The following is a 24858-nucleotide window of genomic DNA, read 5'->3' as shown; positions in this document are numbered from 1 at the left end:
GGACATCACCATGTTTCCTTCTGTGAAGCATCTCTTGGTAAACAGTTGGTAAACGTCTAGGATCGAAGGAGACCAGCTGTCCCCTCTTTTTTGACATGTGTTGCTGCCAAAAAATTCAAAACTACTTTTTGATTTGTTTACTGCTCCATTAAAAATAAAATATGGGTTTATGAAATTTGCAAATCATTGCATTCTGTCTGAATTGGGGTTCATTTTAACCATATTAGCAGATTGTCTGTGTAGACAGGATTTTTTTTCTTACAATTTTATGAGCATGAAATTAAACTTCAATATTTCCTGTCTGTATCTCTTTTCTTTTTTCTTAGATCGAAATGTTAGAGCACAAATATGGCGGTCACCTCATCTCTCGCCGTGCTGCCTGCAAGATCCAGACCGCCTTCCGCCAGTACCAGCTCAGCAAAAACTTTGAGAAGATCCGCAATTCACTTCTGGAGAGTCGTCTGCCCCGACGCATCTCCCTGCGCAAGGTCCGTGTGCAAAACACTGAGGGTTTCTCTGCTGAACGAGCTCTGGCAGAAGGCTGCAACCTGACAGGCATTCCACTGGTGCGCTCGCCGTCTCTGCCTGCCACAGTTGGTAGCACCCTGACTGACCTGGAAGACTCGTTCTCCGAACAGGTCCAGTCGCTTGCAAAGTCCATAGATGATGCGCTCAGCAACTGGAGCCTCAAGACCATGTGCTCTCTACAAGAAGGCGGCACGTATCAGTTCAGTGCTGATTCTTTCAATGCAGCAGCAGCGGCGGCGGCAGCAGCAGCAGCTGCCGCAGGAGGAGGAGGTGGTGAAGGAGGTGGTGTGGGACAGTCAACAATTCAACAAGGCCCAGTGGACCCAAGTGACCTGTCGAGAAGCGCAAGTAAGCTGATGATGGCCTTTCGGGATGTGACGGTGCAGATTGACAGTCAGAACTTTAGAGTTTCATCCTCAGTCATGGAGTCATCTTCTTCAGTCACACTTGGAAGCTGCATCCAACAAGAAGGAGCCTCCACGACTGCAACAACAAACCCCTCACCGCTGTCTGTCCCACATGGCTCCTCACAAGAACCACCTCCTCTACCTCCAGAGGCCCCAAGTGAACCCATAAATACTCCACCTCCACCACAAGAGCCCCCCCCACCCCCTGAAATTGAGCTACAAGGAGGTGAGGATGAGGAATTCCCCGCCCCACCTCCAAGTGAAGAGGAGCTACTGGAGGAGATTCAGCCTCCTCTGATCTCTCTGGATAAAATGGCTGCCTCTCAAATTCTAGAGGAAGCTTCTCCACCTCCTCCACCTCCACCAACAGAACCTGTCTATGTCCCCCCACCCCAAGAAGCTGTGCAGTTGGGGAGCTCTCCTGTGGTGGAGCCTCTCGATGTCAAGAGATGCGGCTCTGAGACAGCAGACAACAGCTCGGAGCAGATGAGCAGCAGCAGCACATCAACGGAGGCACGCTCGACCTCTGAAGCCTCGTCCAAGGAGGCACTTCAGGCCATGATCCTCAGCCTTCCACGGTACCACTGTGAGAACCCAGCCAGCTGCAAGTCACCCACGCTGTCTACGGACGTCATGAGAAAACGCCTTTACAGGATTGGCCTCAACCTCTTCAACCTGTGAGTGGCTTCACAATTTCTGTATTACATGTTTAGATGACTATACAGAAAAGGAGAAACAGCTAAAGAAAATGGTTGTTTAAATAACTTTCCTTGAAATTCAAATTAGTAATGTTTTTGTGGTTGCATTTATACCGCTCCCTTTTATGCAAGAATTTGAGACTATGATCATCTCATGTTGAGAAACAATGGAATTATATATTTTTTTGCAAATAACCTTGAAAATAACATTATTTGCAATCTCACAAGGTATTGTGATATCTTGCATGATCTGTAAGTGCTGGAGTATGTGTTGGCAATGACTCTCAGCTACTGCCACACCAAATTTCAGCTCAATATCTGTAAAATTATCTGAGTTACAGCCATTTTGGGTTTTCTAAAATAACTTGTCTTGACTCCAAAAGGTAATCAGTTGTAGATGTCAACCCAATGGTTACTTACTGAAAGTTTCATTAAAATACCATTCTGTGATTCATGAAATATTAAATTGAAATATGTAAATCATCACTTGTAAATACATTTTACTAGATCAATATACATAAAACAATTTTTAATTTCCCACTGTTGCAAAGTGAAACAGCAGAACAGATTCATGTCATGTGGATCATGTCATTTGGATGCTTTTTGCCCTTTGGAAATACAGTCATTTTGTAGATGCTGACCTCTTGTTTTTCCTGTAACATCTTACATATGTGCCAACTAATGGTTTTTAAACAATTATTTAGAAATTTAAAAGAGGCTTAAAATAAAGATACCAGCATAAAAAATAAAATGCTGCATGATCAGTGAAGGTGTTCTTGAACTTTGGCCTGGAAAAAAAAGATAAGCATTTTTTTTTTCTCACTGATTACTAATGTTGTGAAAGAACTGACATAAAGAAGTGTCAAACTTTGAAGTGTCTGTATTCCCTGAGCGACGCAAAAGCACAAAGATTAAAAAAGAGAGTTGGTGAATTATTGAGACAGAGAAGTGTGGGAAGATCTGTTTGCCAGGCTGATGTGAGACAGAACTGGAATAATCCAACTTGGGTTTCTACAGATACCCAAACATGAGAGAAGCTGGGAATGAGAGCCACCTAAGTTTAATGTCTCACTCACTGTGAAATTTTATTTCTTGCTCACCACATACAGTATCAACTGCACTAACAGGGACAAAAAAATGCATCTTGAATTCAGACAAAAAACCTTTTAAGACATTAGACAAATTGTTGTATTGTTAAGGTAATGAAGTAAAGGTTTGCATTTTTTCAAACCTGGATGATTTCTTCATCCTCCTATCTTCTTTCAAATCTGATAACTAAAGAAAAAAAAACACTTAAGTGCTGTTTGGAACCCAGTGCACTGAGAGCAGAAAGGCTGTAGGTATTCACCAAATTGCATCCTACTGGCACTTAGCTCCGTCTTCTTCAGGATCACAACATCACTTACATCTCTGAAAGCATGCTTTTAGACTGCCTCCCTGACTCTGCCTCTGGTTAAATATAGAATATAGGCTCCTATTGTTCATTCAACATATGGTTGTAGGAGCAAAACATGACAGAAGGTTTTAGAGAAGGGCTGCAGGGGTTCTTTTGTCATTTGTGTCAAGTACATTGAACAAATTAAAGATTCCAGATGTTTGAGGTAAAACTAATGAACATTAATGCTTTTTTTTCCTTGCTCTTCTTTACTCGTGCTGAATTTGTCTGAGTCCTCAAACAGCAGAAAGAGAGAGAGAGAGAGAGAGAGAAAGCTCTGTATGGAGAGGCTTGTTTAGGTTTGTTGCTTTTTGTGCATTCTGAACCAGGCGTCCTCACTGTCTAGTCGAGAGTGAAGAAGTCAGAACCAGATAAGAACTTCCAAAGTCATGCTCCAGACAGGTGCAAGGTGGTTACATGGCAGCAGCTGCAAGAGATAGGAAGAAAAAATGTTGCCATGGTGACAACCGAACATGAGGCCAGCAATGACTATTCATTGAGAAAAACAAAGGAAGACCACTGAATTCTACAGATGTTTGTCCTCCTATGTTGTACATATCTTCATTTTTAGTCATTTCTTATTTACCACCATCAGGCTGTGACTTTTGTATAAAGCACATTAAATCAATTTTTTCATAGATGTCCAGTTTGATCACTTCAGTTTGCACTGCAGCTAATGTAACAGACAAAACAAATGGGCAATAATCTAGTTTTGAGATTCAAATTTTTTACATATAATTAGAGGTACTTGCTTCATACATTTGTGCATCGATTTCAATGTAATTTAGTTGGATCATGAAGCACTTTGACGCTTTAGAAACATTTATTTTTATATCTTTTTTTTCAAGAATTTATTTGCCGTTTAGTCTATTTGCAAACCTTATTGTCATTCCACTGATCATATACCTTGAAAGATAAGCTGACTGGTAAGAAACTGGCTACGACATAAGAGAGAGATAGAGAAGGAAGTAAGCGAAAAAGAAAAAAGAAAAAGTAAAGCAAGAGAAAGCAATCGGGCTTAAGGCTTATTAGTTCCACCAGTTCATATCCTCCTCCTCATACCTGCGCTGTGATATCCTTTGCATCTTAAACAGGGCTGTTTGCTTTGGGCTAAAAACGCAGGTAATGCTTGATCATGCAGGCAAAAACGCTAACACATGCAGAAAGTCGGGTAATATAAACTACAAATATGTGTGCTTATGACAGCAGGTGTTTTGTGCAGTATCTATGCAGGATGGAGTAAGCAGGATTAGGAAAGTCGGGTGTTTTGGGGTAAATGTCCGGTGAAGGTGTCTACAAGCTTCAAAATTGAACAGGTGAACCATGGATATGAAGTACAGAAGCAAGGAAGAGAAACTGAAGGGAAAAGGCTGAGAGAAAAATCACCTGATAAAGTTTTCACTCTGAGTGTGGCCAGAATGTCGATAACGCCATTATGTGAGGATGGTGAATGTGTCAAGGACACAAACAGAAGCTGCTGTGCCAAAGAATGGACCAACAAAGAAGGGATTATGTGTGACAATAATAGCAGATTCCTGACTAGATTTATCTCTTTGTATGCTTGATTTTTCCATCTAATACAGATCTGTTTGACATGTCCTTAATTCCCTTTTTTGCTTGTGTAGTAAACGCACTGATTAGTCATTAGAGCAGAGTGTGGCAGATCTACATCTATTCCCCATACTGCATGGAAATAGAGCACCATCAGAGCTCCTCTCTGAATTAAAGAAATGTCAGTGTGAAGAGTGAGCGTGTGAAAAGAGATATCTAAATACATATGTCAAGCAGGGCTAATTAACACAGCAAGGCATGCCAAACTTCTCTGGAGAGATCTCGCCCATTAGGAGGGAAGAGCGTCACAAAAAAAGGCTCACTGTATGTGTGTATGTATTCCTAAGTAGTGGGTGTTTGTTTAGGGATACACAATCCTTAGCTGTATTAGTATTCTGCTCTCAGTGCTGAACGACCCAGCACATAATTACAAACTCCAAAATCCAGATGGCAAACAGAGGGAGTATTTCTGATATGTTTTACCCCAGGAAAGCAGCACCATTTTTGTGCTCTTTCACTCTGAATTAAAAAACAGAAAAAAGGTGAATTTCTTTATTTTTATATAGTAAACTTTATGAATTTATATATATGACAAAGACCAGCAAAATGTAAATACACATAGCACAATTTTTTTTTATTTAGGTGATTATCTCTTTGTTGTAACAATAAATTTTGGCAAGAAAAAAAAATTTTACTATTGAAAAGCCTGTTCATTCCCCCTTAAATGGTGCCATGTTTGTTAGGACAAGGCATTTGTGGGCTGAGCAGCAGAGTTGAGCCAGGTTGTGCCCATGAAAATTGGCAATTTTTTTCTGCCAATTCCAAACAACTTATTCTGGCATTTGCTCTTGTTTGTGTTGTCTGTTGGATTAATTGACTGAAATCTGAAGTAATGGGACATATTGGCAATTTAACATTTTATTCATTTAATAAAAGGGGCATCAATTGCATGTGGAAGAACGATATACAGCCACAACGGGATGGCACCTCTTCCTCATGCTGCTCACCGGCTTGGTCACACTTCTGTGGGATAGCATCTAAATTCTTCAACCAACCATTTTTATATTGGCTAATGTTGACTAGTTGTGATGTGCATCTTGAATTGGATTGACTCCAAAAGTTAATCAGTTATGTACTTTGGTTATACAGGGACAGAACCTCAAAAGTGATCCCAGCACCCCATGCTCCCATATACCTCCCCCCACAGAATGCCTTGGGCTACACAGTCATAAGTCTTCTCCACATCCACAAAACGCATGTAAACTGGAATCAAACTCCCATGATCCCCTGAGCAACTCAGCAAGGGTGAAGATCTGGTCCACTGTTCCATAACAAGGACAAAAGACACACTGCTGCTCCTGAACCAGAGAATCAACAATCGGTTGGAGCCTCCCTTCCAACATCTTGATGTAAACTTTCCCAGGGAGGCTGAAAAGTGTGATTCCTCGATAGTTGGAACCCACTCTCCAGTGTCCCTTTTTAAAAATGTAAAGTTAAATTTGCATATGAACTATAATAATGAAAAACAAAGTCTCTTGCAGAGCTCTGTTGTATAAGGTAGACTAAATGTGGCATACAAGCTGAAAATAATTACTTGTTCTTCCCATGTAAACAAGAGATTCAAGAGATTCATTTTATGCAAACTGTCATACCTTTCTGAATCTTTCCATCTCGGATCTCCTTCCAGTTTTCTGATCTTCACCCATTTATTCATCCCTGATTACAAATAATAATCACCATCCATCTGTTGTTGGGCAAACATCACATGAGTGATATCCGCCAAATTTGTTTGGCCAGATATCACCTTCAGCTGAGAGCGTGAGCGAACAGCTGAGAGAGTGCCGGTGCTTTCATGGCGGATGCTTTTAGGCAGCGCCTTCGTTGTCCCTGACTGTGTCATTACTGCACATCTGATTTCCAGCCTCTTCCTTCTATCCTGCCCTTTACCCTTCCTGCATCTTGCTAAACCTCTGTGGTACACACACATGCAGTTTTTTTTATGGAAAAGCTGTGGTTTAAAAACTGCATGAAGGCTAGAGTGGAAAAAAAAAATTGTGTAATGCAGTAGTCTCCCTGGAGCAAATATTATCTACATTTAATATGGCTACAAATAGACAAAAACATATCTTCCAAAATGATCACAAACAGAGGAATATATTTTTAAAACACCAATTTCTGGAAGTCAGTGAGATGTTAAGGCCATTTTCAGAAGGGATGAACACAGAAGGAAACTGAAATGTAAATGAGATGGAGGCTAAGTAAATACTGCTGTTTTCAAAATAACTCAGCAGATGTACTTTTTATTATTTAACGATTTTGTTTGGAAATTGTGAATATTTTTCAGTTAGCTGTTCTTCCCAGATGCTTCTTATACAAGTGGTGCTATGGAACCTGCCACGACCCAACCAGGTTCATGTCTGCTTCATATTAGTCAATTATGGCCCATTTAGTTTTCAAGGACAATGTCTGTACAATCAAATCAGAACATTTTCTTTTATTACCTGCTGCTTGAAAATGTGGGTTTAAACTACATTCTTTCTAAAAGAATTACCTGACTGGGGCTAGAGTGGAGCTTTCATACAGATTAGACTGTGTCTTGTGTGTTTGAACTCTTTTTAGTCTCCACTCTGTGCAGTGGTGCATATCAAGCAGTCAGCATAAAGAATTTCAAATTTTGTCATTTTTATGTTTGTTTTTTTATGCACTGTAATGCACAATATTATGAAATCATCTAGTTGTGATCTTATTGTTGAATATTGCAATAAACCCACATTTTCCTCACTCCTCTCGTTTCCTACAGTCATCATGATGTTTACAACACCCTTTAGTGTTGCTTTAGCATTTAGCTTGACTGATAAACTTCCCTTTTCAATCATTAATTTTTCGTCCTCTTGCTGTTTTGTCCCAGGAACCCTGATAAGGGCCTCCAGTTCCTGATCTCCCGGGGCTTCATTCCAGACACGCCCATTGGTGTAGCCCACTTCCTGCTACAGAGGAAAGGCCTCAGCCGACAGATGATTGGAGAATTTCTCGGAAACAGCAAGAAGCCCTTCAACAGAGATGTCCTAGAGTGAGCAGCGCACATTATTTCCTGATTTTACATAAAAATCTTTGATGACAATCTGTCTTATTTCAAACTGATCAGCTGTAAGCATGATAATGCAACAGGAAAAATCCTCAATTAGTTACAAACAAAGCATACCTTTTACTCTTTTTTTTTTCTTTGCTTAACGATAAATGGATTTTAAAGATTGTCCACAAACCTAAATTCTATCATTTAGTGACCATTTAACATCTTTTTTACTTTTTTTTCTTTTTAGTGAAAACACTGGTGATAAGCTGATTCAGAAGTGCCACCTTTTAATAAACTTAATCAGATTTTCTTTTCTCTTTGGTCAATGCTTCAAAACATTTACATCAGGATGATGCACATTCACAGTGTCTTTGCGGAATCTGTCCCTTGATTTAGTGTTTTAAAAACAACAACAAAAAAGAAAACTGGGCATAAAAAAATGAAATAACATTCTTTGACTCTGCCAGCTATGCATAGAACAAAATAATCAATAGCGATAAAGGAGGGAACTGCGTTTGGTTAATAATTGGAGCATTGGAGGTTTGATAACAAGCAGTGCCGTGAGTTCAAATGTCCTTTGGAAAGACCACAAACTCCCCTGCTGCTCCTGACATGCTCATTGGTGTGTGAATAAAAAATAAAACTGCAAAAATTAAAATTAAAAGGAATACAGTGCATACATAATATGAAATGGAAAACATTGCTTGAGGGTGTTTGTGTGTGAAAGAGAAAGCTACTGTAAAGAACTTTGTAAAATTAGACAAGGTCAAACAGCTTAGTATTCTCTGCTTTAAAAATCAATACCTTACGTTGATAAAGCTAATTGAATCTAGTGTAAAGCAGGAACGTCGGAGTAGACATTACTCTGAGTTAAAGAGCATCTTGCTGCACAACACCAAGAGCTGCAAACGTTGATTAGCCACAACCCTATAGCTTTCCAATTTGTTATAAAGTTGGGCATATACATTTTCTGCACCTTAACTAGTCCAGTAAAGAAAGATTCGACAGCAAAAGGGCGCTGCTAACTTTAGTTTACAGGCCTAATTAGCTGCTTAAGAGCTGTAGCACATTAAACAGCATGTGTGTGAAGATGTCACTTTGGTTCAGTTAGATTCTGCTGTGGTCTTTCCTTTTCAAATTCACTGCAAACGCTGTCTTCCCACGGGATGAAGTGAGACGGAAGGACGTGGACTACAGCATAAGTATGTTTACTTTGTCTTTTGTCCCCACAGTGCATCAGCGCTCTGACAAACGGCCGGCTGCTGTCAGTCAAACACAAACAGCACAGCCCATGAAGATTACATTTATTTAGTTCACATTTATTTTTCAAGGATCTTTTATTATTTTATTATTTATATATATATATAGTAAATCTGGCTTTTAAAGTTTTTTGTTTTTCTTTTATCTTGTGCTTCACTGACAAGTTCAAAATTGTGCCCTAAGAGCTTCTAAATTATCCTGAAAAATACTGAAGTGTCATTAATTTCTAAATATACCGAACATGTCATGCAGAAGACAATCAGGGAAAAAAATGAAATGTTTATATTTATGTAAAAAAAAACATTTTATCAGCTTTTACCTAAAATCTACACATATTAGACCATTTGTTATTTCCTTAAATTGCATTAATAAATTAAATGCCTAGCATTACTGAAAGGCATGCACATAACCCGCCTCCTTTCATGCTGTAGCCATTATTGTAAAACCAGGAAAATAACGTGAGGTGCAATTCCATTCTTTGTAGCAAGATGTCACACTCAGAGTATGTGTTGTGAATGACTCTCAGCTACTACCACATCAATTTTTAGGTCAATAGCTGTAGAACTGAGTTATAGCCTTTTTGTATTGGATAATTTTATTAGCTGTGTTGACTATCTTGAATTGGGTTGATTCCAAAAAGGTAATCATTTGGAGAGGTACATTCAATGATTACTTTTTGAGAGTTTTGTTAAAATCTGGCCAGTGGTTTATGAGATATTTTGGTAAAAGACACACAAACACCTGCAAAAACATCCACTTTGGCCTTTTGGGCTTTTTTTAATTGGTTTTATAGTTTATGGAGTTTGTAGTGGACGAGGACAGATGTCTCTCTGTAGTATTAGTCATCAAATAAATGTGAAGACACTGTAACACATGACTCATATTAGTCTGTGTGTGTGCCGGTGTGTATGTGTGTGTAATTCCAGGTCATTAACCTGATTGGTTCTGTAACTGCCCCCCACCCCCACCTTCCAACCGCCCACTCGTCATTTATCTCTCCACAGTTTTGTCCCTTTTAGTCAACAACATTATCCTTTTAACTAATAACTTTAAATCTGCATATCAGTTGTCTACTAGTGTTTTTGTCGACTTTAATATTCCAATTTTGTTACCAAACTGGGACCAGTGTTCTAGTATTTGTGAGAAAAGACAAACACGACAAAGCACTTTGTCAGCTCAACCTCATCTAACATCCATATTTTCTTAAAGAGATACGGTCAGGGTTCTGAACACGTTTTAATAACAAGATTATGCTTTCAAGTCTTCATTCATCTATTCACAGTGCAGATATTTTCATATCACAGGTGATGTGAGGGCTTTTTTTTACCCCCCCCTAATTTTCGTATAGTCATTCAACAGTGGGGGGGAGAAGTGATGTTGAAGAGGAGCATGATCGGAGAGTGCAAAGTGTTCCTGAGAGCACTTCCTATAAAGTGTAGTCACAGTGAAGCAGGTGACGGATTGCAGTCTAATGTGAAGATCACTCATGGTGATTTACTGAGCAGGAATACGTGTGTGTGTGTGCAGCCCCATAACCGCGTGAATGTGTCAGTTTCGTTCCTTCAAGAATAAACAACGATAGTTAAAACGCCTCAAGACAATTATGTGGAAGTGTAGTTTCAGATTTGGGCGTCATGAAACGTTCCTCAAGGACGATTTAAAAACATTTTGTTTTCGATTTGCATAAAACAACGAAAGCTGCTCGTGTTTGCCATCTCCTTATGGATTCATATAGGCTTCTGTTTCTATTTTTATTGTCATGTACATGTGACTGCTTCCCATTTTCACTTCACACTCTGCAGAAAGATTTTGTCAATTACCCTGCCAGTTACTGCATACAAATCAGTCACCTATGTGACGGTAACAGAGTGTGAGCTCCGAGGGTGTGTGTGCTTGTCCATGTTACTACAACAGAGCAAGCCTTAGGACCGGGAAGGGAAGCAAAAGGCCTGATGTACTCGGGCTAGAGAGCATGTTGTCTGACGTTACATAAACAAGGAGTGACAGGCAGGAGAGAAGGCGGAGAGGAAGTGAGTCGTGAAGAGGCCGATCGGAGTCAAGAGAGGTGATTGATTCCAGCTCAATGTGTACTACTCCTTAACCTTTAAAAATGTCCACATGGTCTTTTTAAATCCAAACACTCATAGACAATTACTCTGATTATCTGAACTTGTAACAGAATGATTTTTAGTTGTAAAAAGTGCAATAAAATGGTTTGTGTGATCTCTTGACTTTAAGGAGGTGAAGAAAAATAAGTTATTCGCTGTCCAAAAAACTGAAAACTTTATACAAGTGAGAGACACACTGAGGGAAAGAAGACAAAAATCACAATGTTTTAATGTATAATTTGTATATGTACTACAAAAAGTTGTAGGAGTAACAAGGGTTTGTTTGCAAAAGTTTTGAAATTTTAAGGCATTTCTAAAGTTAGCGTCACACCCTCAACCCCAACAATGATACAAGCATAAAAAATATGAAAATGCCAGTTCAGACATCTAAAGTCTAACTTTGTGGGACTTGTTTAAACTTTGAATGACATTTCTATTGTAAAGTACACCTCAGTTATAGAGCTCTACGTTGTACAAAAAGTTACAGCACACTACTCCCAATCAAGTAAATAATTTCAAGTTTTTATAGTAATTAATATAGGGCCACACAAAGAAACTGCAGTGTTAACAAATACTACTCTACAGCAAAAATCGGCTCTGCCATTGAGCACAGTTTTTTTGTTGTATCCTTGAATTTAAGACCCAGAAATACTGCTGCTTTCTGAAGTTATATCAGATGGACAGAGATAAATTGGAAAACTGCCAAATGTTATTTTCACATCCTTGTGATCAATGTGCTGTTTAACAGCCAGCATCTGTGATGGTATGGGGGTGCATTAGTGCACATGACATAGTTACTTGTACGTCTGAGAAGGCGCCATTAATTCTGAACAATATTGATGTAGGCTTTGAGGCAACATATGCTGTTGTCATCCAGACAGTGTTGCTTACAGCACAGACTCTGCTTATTCCATCAACGGAACGCCAATCATTCTGTTGTTCTGTGTGTGCATGGATCCTGACTTGTAAAATATGTTAGGTTTTTTTTCTGAGTTCATTGACTTGTTAGCATTTTGGATCATTTGGAGAAAACAATAAATACAGCCAGGAAAGTTCCAGACAGATGATCAACTCTCGAGTACAAATGAAAAGATGTCATGCAACCAGGAATTTCTCTGTTCAGTTTGAAAACATGTGCGGAATGCTGTTAAAAGAGTCTGTGCTATGCAGTGTTAATAAGGCCTCAGTTATAATTTTCCCTTGTATCCAAACTAAACTTATATGTCTCAACAAAATATAAGTGTTCAGTTTCAACTGTTTAAAGCACCGTCTTTAATTAAATAAACTTTGCACAGTTTATAAATCTTCAGCTGGATGATGATGCCTTTTCCTTGTTTTTGCTATATACTTTTTTCTTTTTTTTATTCAAACCAAATCCATTTAAAATATTAATTTGATCTGGGCTTTCTTTTTGGCTAGACTCTTCACTGCTCTAGTTTCATCCACTCTTTGAAGGGGTGAGTTAAGTTATTGGATACAAATACTTTGGAAATCACCTTGTTAATGCAAAAATACTGTTTCATGCTTGTTCAGCTGTCATCATCTATAGATTTAACAAAAAAAATGTGCATCTTTGTAACAGGCTGCTAATGAAAAGTGTTTTAGGATTAGATTATCTGTTCATTACAGTTATTGGTAACCTAGGTCAAGTATTGGGAGATAAAATAATGAGACAGCTGGAGCCATATATATTTTAGAAACTTCCAACCCATCTCAGTGGTTTATTGATGTTATTCAATGATTGCACTACTGGGAATTTTATTTATTTACTTTTTTAGTCAGTTTCAGTAAGCTTGCAAAAATCCAAATTTTATTTCAGCTCTTTTTTTGGTTGATAAAGTACATACAAATCTTCAGAGAACATCTCATTCAACTCTCCACTCTTTGTTCTGATCTGAAAAGAAAGGAAAAAAAAAGAATATTCATTCCAACAAATTTCCATGAATTTGCCAGGATGTTTAGTTATAAATGCAACAACTTTTTGTTTGTTCTGTAAGACTTTTTATTTTTGCTGTTTCAGTTTCTCCAAAATGAAACTGTAAAAAAAAAACCTTCCAAAAGTGGTGATTCTATATGTATATTCTATATGTCCAGCAGTACTGTAACATCAGCTATCTTAGTGTTTTCTGCTGGAGCAGCATGTGTCACACTCAAGTACTCGGCTCATAAACCCTTTGTTCACAGTCATCCATCTTAATGCAGTGTGCACGTGTTTGTGCACATATTGCATATTTTTGCAGTACAACAAACAGCAAGGATCAGAGGCAAAGGCCAGAGTCTTACCACAACTACGTAATATGACTGTGTGACAACGACATCATCTTGTTTGAGCATTGGCAGAGGCAAAGAATCATTTTTATTGAACAGGTTTGAAGTAAACCATATGAAAGCCAAAACAAAAGTTTAATTTCACAGTTTATCATCCCACTTTGTACTCTGACAGAACACGTCGCATCAAACCACAAAAAAACGTCATAATCTCCTGTTCTGTTTCCAAATCCACCTTTAGCTTCAAACCTCTAAACTGTCCATGTTGTGTTTGTTCCATCTGAAGTCTTTCAAATACATATTTAGTTTTTTAACTAAGTTATTACGGTGTTGTAGTGTAATGGGAGGATTTTCTGCTTAAAAGGAATTTTCAGTGAGCAGAAAAGAAAGCTGGGTCTGGTCTTATCCATGGCGTTTGTGTGTGGCTAATACCTGCAGTAAGCAAACTTGCCCTGCGACCTGGAAGTAGATGGGTGAAAACTTGCAGAAGTCCTTGATTTTTAATGAGCAAATCAGTCAAGAGGCAACCACTGTTCTTCTATTTTTGTCCCAGTGCTTGATGTTTGCCTCTTTATGCTTTGCAGTTGTGTGGTGGATGAAATGGACTTCTCAGGGATGGAGCTGGATGAAGCACTGAGGAAGTTTCAGGCCCACATCCGTGTCCAGGGAGAAGCCCAGAAGGTGGAACGTCTTATAGAGGCCTTCAGGTACTGATTATAAAAAAAGGTTAATGTGGCATTTTCACCTTGTGAGTTGCAATTTGCTATGCTAGGATTTCTGTAGTTCAAGTTTTGTGCATCATTGTGGCAAGACAAGTCTCTTATGCCACAAGCTGCAATGAGTATCAAAAAGTAAATCAGCCACAAAGATATGGCAGCAGAATTTACAATGAATTTAATCAAAAATAAAAGGTCACTTTTATTGTGTTAAATCATGTGGCCATGAAAAGGTTTCATCTTGGCTGATTTGATGGTTTGAGTTAAGTTTCTTGACATTTCGTAGTGTAGTAGTTGTGAGGACCCATGATGCAGTCAGGCAGAAAGATAAACTAAGTAAAAACAGAAACTTTAATTAATATTAAAGCTAACAGGGCAACAAAACTAACAATTCAAAAAAAGTATTAAAACAAAAGCCTAAAAAGAATTAGAGGCTTAAACAAAGATGGGCAAGTAAACGGGGAGCAAACAGTAGGATCTGACAATGACTGAGGAAAAAAACAGGAATGCTGGGGGGGCGATTAGTGAATGGAAGACAGGTGAGTTGATTAGTAGATGGAATTCAGCTGTGAGGTGTTGAGAAAATCAGGGGTAGCTGAGGGAAATTAGAAATAGGGGCTGGACTTGAAAAGAAAAGTACAACTAGATACTAAATAATTAAATAAACATCACAAAAAATACTCTGAACACAAATAGTGTTTTCTTTAGTGTGTAGACACTAAAAACATGCTTGCTGGGTCACAGGTTTGGTTGGTTTGACCCAATATTAAATCAAAAAGTTTGACCCAGTGGTTGGGTCATAGATGAGCCGTGTTAGTCTGTCATTTAAAACCAGAAGTTAACCAAATCAGACCTGACTGGACCTCTGGTTTAGTATGTAATAAGTTCATTAAGACAGTAAAAACAACTTGTAAGAAGATGTTTACCTGATTGAGTTTGGCAACAACTTTAGTTTGCATCAGACCAGCAGTGGGCAATCCTGGTCCTGGAGAGCCACTGTCCTGCATGTTTTAGAGATTTGTCTGTTGCAACACACCTGATTTGAATCAGTGGATGATTAACATGATTCTGCAGAACATGAAGAGGCCATCATTAAAGCTGAAAAGTCAGACCTTGTTGCTCACAACACTCTAACAGACTTTCATTCAGTGAAGGTCAGTAAAGTTTGTACATTTTCTGAAGGGCAATATGATCTTGGTATTGATCACTTCAACTAAGTAATTTCTGACTCCAAAAAGGCCAATATGAAAAAATCTGTGATATTATGGAGGTTTTGCTCATTCAGTTACAGAGTTCATGATTAGTCAGTCACCTCTAGTTCAAGATAAAAAAAAGCTAGTCGTGCCTTTAATTGCTGTTCGATTAGAAAATTTAATCTGTTATTCTTTTTAACTCTGGCTGCAATTGTCATTGACCTGTTGGCTCTGTATTCAAACAACTGTGCTTTACTTCAAAGTCTAAATGGTTTTAGTCAGGACACACAGCGATTATGGTAATGAAAATCAATGTGATTAGTTTTCAAATCCTAAAAACCTGTCTTAAAGGGTTCTTGTTTAAATATATTACCAAATTTTGAACCTAATGCTAGCTCAGCTAGCTTTACATGGATACAAAATATTATCTTGGTGATTATGCAAAAAGAATTATGTATTTCTTTTTTGACCTAACTGAATATTTTAATATTTTCATGGCTGTGGGGGAAAAGCAAATGGGTCAAGATGCCTTTTTTTTAAAAAAAAACAAAGAAGCATGCAATTTTTGGTCACAGTTTGCAAAAAGGGACAATCTGCAGTGCAGCTGTGGCGCTGAGAGTTAATGCTGTTTTGTCAAAACCCTTTTGTAATAACAGCCACCTGTCACAGTTGTCAAGGTGCCCAATGAGGAGAAAAACGACTGCATTGTCGTTGTAGGAAGAACGGCTAGCACCGGTAATGTTTGGACATCAGGCTGACTCTGCGTGTTATCAGGAGCAAGGAGAGGGGGAGGGAGGAAAGAGACACAAACTGGGAGAGGAAGGAAAGAAGGGGAGGAAAAAAAAAAGAGAGGGAGGATGGTTTATAAATAACCAGCGTTGCATAACCGTTACTGCCTCTCTGTGCCTGCCTCCCCTGCTCCTGGGCTTTGAAATGCCTCCACACTCACACACACACTGAGAAATGGAGAAACCTCCGAAGTTAGTGAAGGGGATTTGAAGCAGCAAGGGAAAAAAAAAAAAAGAAAAAAAAAAAAAAAAAAAAGGCAGCTAGTAGCCTCAGTATCTGCTGCATCAGTGTACTAATGAATGAGCAAATATGAACCTGCTTCCAATGCTGCAGATATATTCAGTTTCTATTTTTCTTTCTACAGTAGCGTATAATCCAGATAACCTGCAATCACACTCAGAAATGATCATAGATAAAGATCATGCAGCATGAATAATTTTGTCCTTAAATCCACTCAAAGAGCATGTAATGACTTGGGTATTTTTACCAATCTGAAAGAAAAGGAAAAAAAAAAAAAATCGGAGCTAGACACTAATTTGGGGACTAGCAGATCTATTCCATGAAAAGAATTGTCATTTTGTCATCTCTTTTTTCTTTCATGTCAGTCATTGCTAATGTCTTTACAAAAAACTTAAAGAGTAGCACATCGAAAGCAGGAAAAAAGGTTTTCCAATATATGAGTGAAAGAGAAAAAAAGTATAATTGTTGCAGTTAGGTAACAATTTAATTTTAGATCTAAACAAGCAACTGTATGCCATATGATTATCATGTTAAAGCAAAGAATATAGGATATTATTTACATTTAATTTAAGTGTGACTACAAGCTTGTATTTCCTTTGGTTTTATTTTTCAAGTTTGTTAGGTGTTTCAAAGCACATTGATAAGCATGTGGAAAGTTACGAAGTGATGTATGTGTTCAAATGTGTTTATCTTAATTTTAAAAGGTACAATGAAATCATGTGGTTCAGAGTATTCAAAAATAATGACCAATTAAATCCATAATTATATTCCAAATCAGAATAATGCTTTCTTTGGATTCATCTTCTACTTTTTTGCATGGCTTCTATGATTATTCATACACATTAGGTGCTGTAATTTATTCTTTAACCAAGAAATTTCAATGTATGAGATGTTACCAAACAGGTCTACTGAAACAAGGGCCCTAAGAAAAAAGAGGCCCCAATTATGAGTCAAGAAATGTATTATTTCTCCTATAAAGAGACTCAAAATGAGGTGGAAGTATTAAAATTGTTAATGACATGACTACAAAGTACTGCAGTGGTATTAAAATGAGACACAGAATAACTACAAAGACAAACATTTTACAATGATGCATGAAGTCCCCCCCCCAAAAAAAGAGAATCAATAATCACAAAAGATAGAAGAAAATTATAAGGAATGTTAAATAATGATATATATAAACAGAAAAAAAGATCCATTATTGAACAAACAATACAAACAAATTACCTCAAAAATACATAAAGAGATGGAAAATCTGTAAAGCCAACCCAAGTGTTAATAAACAAAAAAGATAAAACTTTTGTGTTTTATTTGAAGATAAATGGCTTTACTTTCAAAAGATCAAGTCCCCTTGTTTTCCAACCCGCACAGTTTCCTGTGTGATGGATGGTCCATATAAGTATTGGATCCAGTGGGAATAAAAGTGTTCACACAGAGAGATGGTGTTACAGCAGAGCATCCCCCAACCTCACCTACTGTGAAATTCATTGCTGCTGAGGGGCAGCTGACAGCTTCAGATGAAGCCAGGGGCCAAATTAAAGACATAACTCTGCTTTCAGTGTGACACACTAATGCTCAGCCTGTGTAATGACTTCCAGGAGCATGTAGTGACTAGACAGAGCTATTTAGATTCTGATAATATATTCTTCTATCTTTCCATCATTCTCCTCCTCCTCCTCTTATCCTTCACGTTTATTTATTCATCTGTGTACTTTATCCTATGCTCTGTAATCATCATCATCTGGTTTACCATTTCTCTTTCTCCCTCTCTACCATCTTTGTAAGTCACATTTCCATTTTACAAACCTACGTTTATTCTCTTCCGTCTTAGATAAAGTGTTGCATTTCTTCTTTTATATCTTTGTTTTCTGTGTCTGGTATTTAAACCCACAGCCAACGCTACTGCATGTGTAACCCAGACGTGGTGCAGCAGTTTCACAATCCAGACACCATCTTCATCCTGGCCTTCGCCATCATTCTACTCAACACTGACATGTACAGCCCCAACATCAAGCCAGACCGCAAGATGCTGTTGGAGGATTTCATACGCAATCTACGAGGTAAGAGACTCAGCATTATGCATAAGCTGCTCGTAAAGAAGCACACCAAGGGAGTTCAATGACAGTAATTAGTTTACATAATCGCCTCAAGCAGGTACGGTAGGTGAATGTTGGTGTGTATGCGTGCCACTTAAAGAGGGTCAATATGCATATGAGCTGGTGATTTTGTTTTCATGGTCTGGGTGAGTTTTGAAGCATCTCGGTGCCAGTAAGTTACTGAAAAATTGACAGCAACCGTATTACACTGTATGCTTTGCTGTTTGACGCATAACCGGTGCTGATAACACTATGCCGCTTTATTTATAACCTCTAGCACCAGTTTGTGGAAGTTTGTCTGATAATAAAAGTTACCTGTACAACAAAATTTCAATGGCTTGCCTCAATTTGCTCCGCAACTGAATCACAGCAGAGATCACTGTGGTGTGGCTGTTAAAAAGCAGAAGTCGCCTTTTAAAGTTGAACCACGATGCTTATGCGCAAACAAAAAAGCATACTCTGAGAGGGAAGATGACCACATTTTAGCACTTTCAGTTTGTCATAAAAGGTCATGGTGAAGGTCAGTTAAATTTATGCAATATTTTCAAATGTTTGCTCAAGTAGACCAAATTTTTGAGTGTATACAAGTGCACTTAAAAGAATAGCTGTGTTTATGGCAAATATTCTAAAATCCTCCACACAGTTTGTCCTCCCTGTTAATTGATTGACTGATACACTGACTCTCTGGGATCAGAACAGAGTTTTGTTAACTTCAGGTTTTTGTTGAACACTTTCCCATTGATGCACTCCGTTTCTCCAACTATGGCTCATTCAGTGGTTTGGTTTAAATTGGCCAAGCATCATTAATCACCATCTACACTTCATATAGTTTATGGCTTCCAATTTTATTTTTTCCGGTTGCTCAAAATGCCAAGAGCTCCTTTTTTATGACTGACTCAAAAGAATTTAAGTCATTAAACCATATTTCTAAGTATACAAACTAACAGATGGATGTTATTGGGGAAAAACAGACAAAAAACTAAAAAAAAAAAATGAACAGACCAGATTATAACTGATTGCCTATCAACACACAGTTGGGAACATTGAGAACAACTACAATGATGGAAGTTGGATAAACAGGATGAAACATATAAGGAAGTAACCTTCAAAGTAAAACAGAAAACCCCAAGAAAGAGTGAAATCCACAAATGTATAAGTTTTAATTGACAATTAGTTTAAAAATATCTGTTGACAAGGCATCATAAATAGTGTTAACTCTTCCCTAAATTTATTTCCTTTCCTTTACTCTTGTTGTGAACTCTTGCTTTGATAGAAAGCAGCAAATCCCCAGATAAATCAAGCACTGTCGATGTCCAACAGTTTTTTTTTCCTTTGTAGCGAATTTAGTTGAACCCATAGGCATAAATTTAATGGCTAAAGATAAGGTAATATTTTTCCGCCCTACACAGCTTGCTTTCTAAATTCCTTCACAGCGACTCAAACCGAAAACACCTGTAAATCTCTCTAGTATGCAGACAAACGCTTGTACACCGAGTGTTGAGGAAAAGACACGGGATTGTAGTTTTGCTCTCCATCTGTGTAATCAATCAGGGACTGCTGAGGTCGATGCAGAACAACTTTAGTACGCTCATCCAATCTGTTCCTCACAATTAAATTAGGTTGGAAAATCAATTTCAGCATCTTATGCAAATTAAAATATGCCACTCTCTTTCTACCTCTCTATTTGTCTTCTCATTTTTTTCCCTTTACATCTAATCATTCTTTTATTGGGTATTTTTAATGTCATGTTGTCTGTTTCTACATGTGTTTTTTTCTTTGTCTGTATTTTCTGTATTTTCACCACACTTGCCTGTATCACACACAGAAAAGAACAGTACACTCAACTAACTGGCAGAGGTGAAACACAATTAAGCACCTGAAATCAACAGTAATGCTGAGCAAAGGCACACAAAGTAACTCAACTAAAACAGACTGATTATGTCAAAACCCTTCATGATATAAAACAGTATATGCAATTAGTTTATCCAGCTCACTCTGCCAACTGTTTTGTTTTATTAAATTCTTTATTTGCTTTTCAGAGAAGATAGTCTCAAAGCAGTTGTAGGGCAACTTTTCATTTAAAGTTCCTATTGACAAACCTGATTTGAGGAGATGAGGGTTTATGTACTGTATTCCCAGATGGTCATATATTCATAAAAGACAAAAATAGGAAGGTAGAAAATTTTGTATAGTGTGCTTATCACCTTTAAAACAATAATTTCAGTCAGAGCAGGTCATCATCTTTTAAGATTTTTAATTACACCAAAACTTTACTATATTAAGACTTTAAAGACCTGCTGTACTTGACAGTAATTTTCTGGTATAAATGGTGTAAGAGCTGATGGCTGTGCCAATTAACTAAAAAGCAGAGCTGAATTACCCTCATATGTGTTTTGGTGCTTTTGTATCTGAAATTGTCCTTATTATTGTTAGATGTGTGGTGAAATACTTGATTATTTTAACAAAAAAAAATTATTACTTGCAACAATAATTACTGGTAACTGATTTTGTATGGTTGAATTTTTTATTTTTTTTTACCAAAAAAAGCACACAGCTTTCTGTGTATGATTTGCTGCCTCCGATCAAACACAGAAATCCATGCACTGATGCACAGTTTGTTGCAATGTTAGTAAACATCTGAGACAAAAAAAGCCTGCCAGTTGATAAAATTAGCATGTCACCATTTATCAGGTTTAACTAATTGCATTAATGGAGTAAAGCTTGTTAATAAATTAAACTGTTGCAAAAGTTGGTAGAATATAAAGTTGGTAGTATGACTTCCATAAAGGAAATTGCCAGTCTTTGCTGACTTTAACCTTTTCTGACACTTGTCACAGCTATAAGCAACGCATAGCTCCAGTCATAGCATGCTGACTGATCGAAAACAACTGTGCCTCCATGCAGCTTGAAAGCAAGCAAGCTGAATTTTGATGTGATTAAAGTCTCATAAATCTTGTAAGAGTCTTTCAAAGTACAGTAAGGCACAGGAACAAGATCCTGAGAGCTTTCTGATGAAGAAAAAGCTAATCCTGAAGATATAAGTATTTTCTGGGGGGGAAAAAAAGAGTATTCCAAATTAAAAACAATAAACAGAAGAAAAAACTCCCAATGATTTCTCAATTTAGGCTTTTATCAAAAGAGATAATTTATCTGGCAGTTATGGAAAATAAGGATTAGTAGGGTTTACTCTCCCTGGACCATGAATGTTTGTGGTAAATTACATTTCAGTAATCTGACTGAACTGTTGGATCATTGACATTGCTATACAAGGAGCACAGCTGCTGTGCCTAAGATGCCTATGAGGAAAAACTGACAGAAAAGGTGAAAATAAGCCTCCATTCAGCAACGGAAATGCTTCTTATTAAACTGACTCATGGCACACGTTTCCCTGTGGTCATCCCCTCTCCTCCCTCGGACTCCATAATGTGCAGTGATGTCTTAGCGGGGTCCCAGGGTGCCTCACTGACATCATCATCACTAGTGGCAGCTTCATTTTCTACACACTCATCCTGCCCCATTGAAAAGCCAATGTACCACACAGTGCAGTACAGCTGTGTTGATATAATGAGGAGCAATCTGAGGGCAACCTTTCAGCCTAATGACATGCAGCTTTACCTGCATCAAACTGTCCAGGCTTTAAGCTGCACTGTATTCTATAGACAGAAAATCTTCCAGGAGCAAGGTGGGATCTTAATCCCTTTGCTTGCCAATTAACCTCCTTTCACTCATCACCCTCAGTTAGTGCTTAATGAAGACAGTGAAAGACAGAAAATCAAAAAAGAGCAGATGCAAGGACGGAAAGGAGGAGCTCTAGTTGTACAGCCTCAATTCCGTCAAAACTGGGACAGTTCAGCACTGTCGTGGAAGAAAATCAATTTCCAGGCACTGTTAGATGAAATCACTTGAGCAGGTTTATTTATGTATGGTGCACAACATAAAGAGAGGTTTTAAGACAATTAACATCAGAGTCCCAGGTACAATTGGGTGGCTCCAAATCAAAGCTCTGCCCTCCAAAATTGTCCTTTGAGCTATATACTACATTCCATTGTATGGAAAATATGGATTTATGAGATTTGCAAATAATTGTATTCAGTTTTTATTGATTTTTTACTCAATGTCTCAACATACTTTTTCAATTTTTTTTCAAAGATGTAAAATTTTTTTGTATATAACTTCTCCTGTGACACTATCAGTTCTGCATTTAGGTCAGTTCAGACAAAGCTGAGCTCCTTTACAGTTCTTAGGACAGCTGTCACTCAAGGCTGTCTGGTAAAATCTTAAGCACTCATCCTGCAATGCTGTCAATACTACCTGTCTGTGTCTCAGGTGTGGATGATGGAGCAGACATACCCAGGGACATGGTGGTGGGCATCTACGAACGAATACAACTGAGAGAGTTGCGCTCCAATGAAGACCATGTCACCTACGTCTCCAAGGTTGAGCAGTCCATCGTAGGCATGAAAACAGTAAGAACACACGTTAAACATTTCTCAAGAAGACATGAGTCTTCAATTTATATTTTTAAAAAAAATTTTAATTTCAAAAATACTTTTAAGTTTGCAAAAATATTTCATTCCACAGAAACTTGTACTTTTGTTAACTTCATGACACGTAACTCGGTCGTTATTCAATTCCTTATCATAATCACTTTGCATATTTATTAGTCATTAAATGTCTCATTGACAGCTCAATCATTACATCAGATCATTACTCCCACAAGATACATCATTAACTACAGCTATCATTAGACTCCTCATCAGTTTAGATGAACTCTATGTAACTTTTACTGAAAAGTTGCAGCAGGGTTGTCTTTGGTTTACAGTTGCATCAAACGTTGTTGGGATTTCTAATTGTATCTGAAGTAGGATTAGAAATTTTAAAACTTAAAAGAAGACTAAGAGAACTTTAAAAACAAGGTAAAAGAGGTACAGAGTGTGGAGTGGAAGTCAGGACTTAAGAAAAGGAGGTGACATATTACTATTGATAAATCCAAGCCTTCCCTCACTTTGTAGTGGTGTTTGGCATGTCATCACAATTTTTTTTTTTTTTTTTTGAAAATCTAGCATCTTTTGATTGTTATTGCCAAGAGGAAAGGTGAAGTGATGTTTATGCCCATGTCTGTGTGTGTTTGAAATCCACCTCATTCAAGATGGCTAACACAATTAGGCCAGCTGTCACATTGGGTGGAAAAGGAGGCGAACCCAGTGCGCAGACTCATCTTTCAAAAAAGAAACTAATTCATGAAAATAAAAGATAATCAAAAACAAAGGCTGACGTGGCAGCAAAACCAAACATAACAAAATCCAAAACGGAGACGCAAGCCGAGAGGGACAACCAAACAGCGCATGGAGCAACAACGGACCAGCGAGTAAGTGGGGGAGATGACCGGGTTTTAAAAACAGGAGGTAATTAGAGGAAGTGGGCACAGGTGAGATGATTACAAAACTTAGGGCAGGTGTAGATGGGCGTGGCAGGCAGGCAAGAGAGTCTGAGGAGAAGTGAATGATGATAGAGGCACAGAGAACAAGACAAAATGTGAAGACAACAATAAATCCAAACCAAAAGAAACCAGACTCAAACACTAAATACAAAAAGAAACACACAGTAAAACCGAATCCTGACACCAATTTCACAAATACACAAATAGCTACAAACAATCGATATCTAATGAACCACTGGATGAATTTTAATTTGATGTAATGTAATGATTTTAATCTAACTGTCAGAAAGTAATCACTGGATGTAAATTGGCAACTGATCAACCTTTGGAGTTACCCAATTTCAACATGGCCACCACAGCAAATCAACCTTAGCCAACACAAAAATGTTCAACTCAGGTTTACAGATATTGAGCTAAAATTTAGAGTGGTAGTAGCTGAGATCATTAACAACACATGCTCTGAACACTAACACATCTTGCAAGATCTTTTAATATTGCCTTAGACTGTGCTTAGTATTATTTAAGAGGTTTGACCAAAATGACTATAACTTTGTCCCTTCTCTTCATATCATGATCTTAGTTTAAAAGTCTGGCATGAAAGGTCACAGGCAATATTCATTTCTTCAAAGAAGGCTAGGTCTTTAATTGTGTTTAGATTATTCCTTTCAGTCTGCGTTTCACATCTGGGGTTTGTTACTGGTCACCCGTTCAGCTGTCATCAACTCCTCCACATATCTTCTACCTGATTTCCATTAATCTGTGTCAGATTATTGCATTACTCCTGTTGTTTAGTTTGCACACAACAGAAAATCTTAACTACATGCCCTGCAGCACTTTTAATTTTGTTTCATTAAGTTGGCAGTAAGACTTTTGATTTATATACCCTGTTGCCTGCAGTCTTACATTTGGGTCCTTGGCCACACTTTTTCACATGCAGAATATAAAGCAACAAGTTTGCTTTTGTAAGCATCACTGAAAGTCTATCTACTTATAGCTATTTTGCTGGTATTTGTGCAAAGTTCCATGCATTTCTGACCAGAAATTTTCAAGGACGGG

General features: G+C 37.9%; 1 protein-coding gene across 3 annotated transcripts in view; it reads left to right on the top strand.

The window, feature by feature from the left end:
• iqsec3a (IQ motif and Sec7 domain ArfGEF 3a) overlaps positions 1-24858 on the top strand; it is a 76990-nt gene that overhangs the window by 35982 nt on the left and 16150 nt on the right. For all 3 annotated transcript variants that reach the window (XM_017414817.2, XM_037981335.1, XM_017414816.2), the window contains 5 exons: positions 327-1612; positions 7528-7689; positions 13913-14035; positions 18160-18326; positions 22689-22828. In XM_017414817.2, the coding sequence (XP_017270306.1) occupies positions 333-1612; positions 7528-7689; positions 13913-14035; positions 18160-18326; positions 22689-22828 (1872 nt within the window). In that variant the 5' untranslated portion in view covers positions 327-332. The remainder of the gene's footprint in view (positions 1-326; positions 1613-7527; positions 7690-13912; positions 14036-18159; positions 18327-22688; positions 22829-24858) is intronic.

Source organism: Kryptolebias marmoratus, linkage group LG18 (genome assembly GCF_001649575.2).
Source record: "Kryptolebias marmoratus isolate JLee-2015 linkage group LG18, ASM164957v2, whole genome shotgun sequence".
Lineage (NCBI taxonomy): Eukaryota > Metazoa > Chordata > Actinopteri > Cyprinodontiformes > Rivulidae > Kryptolebias > Kryptolebias marmoratus.
The sequence above is the reverse complement of the archived record's forward strand: the minus strand, read 5'-3'. Positions and strand labels throughout refer to the sequence as shown.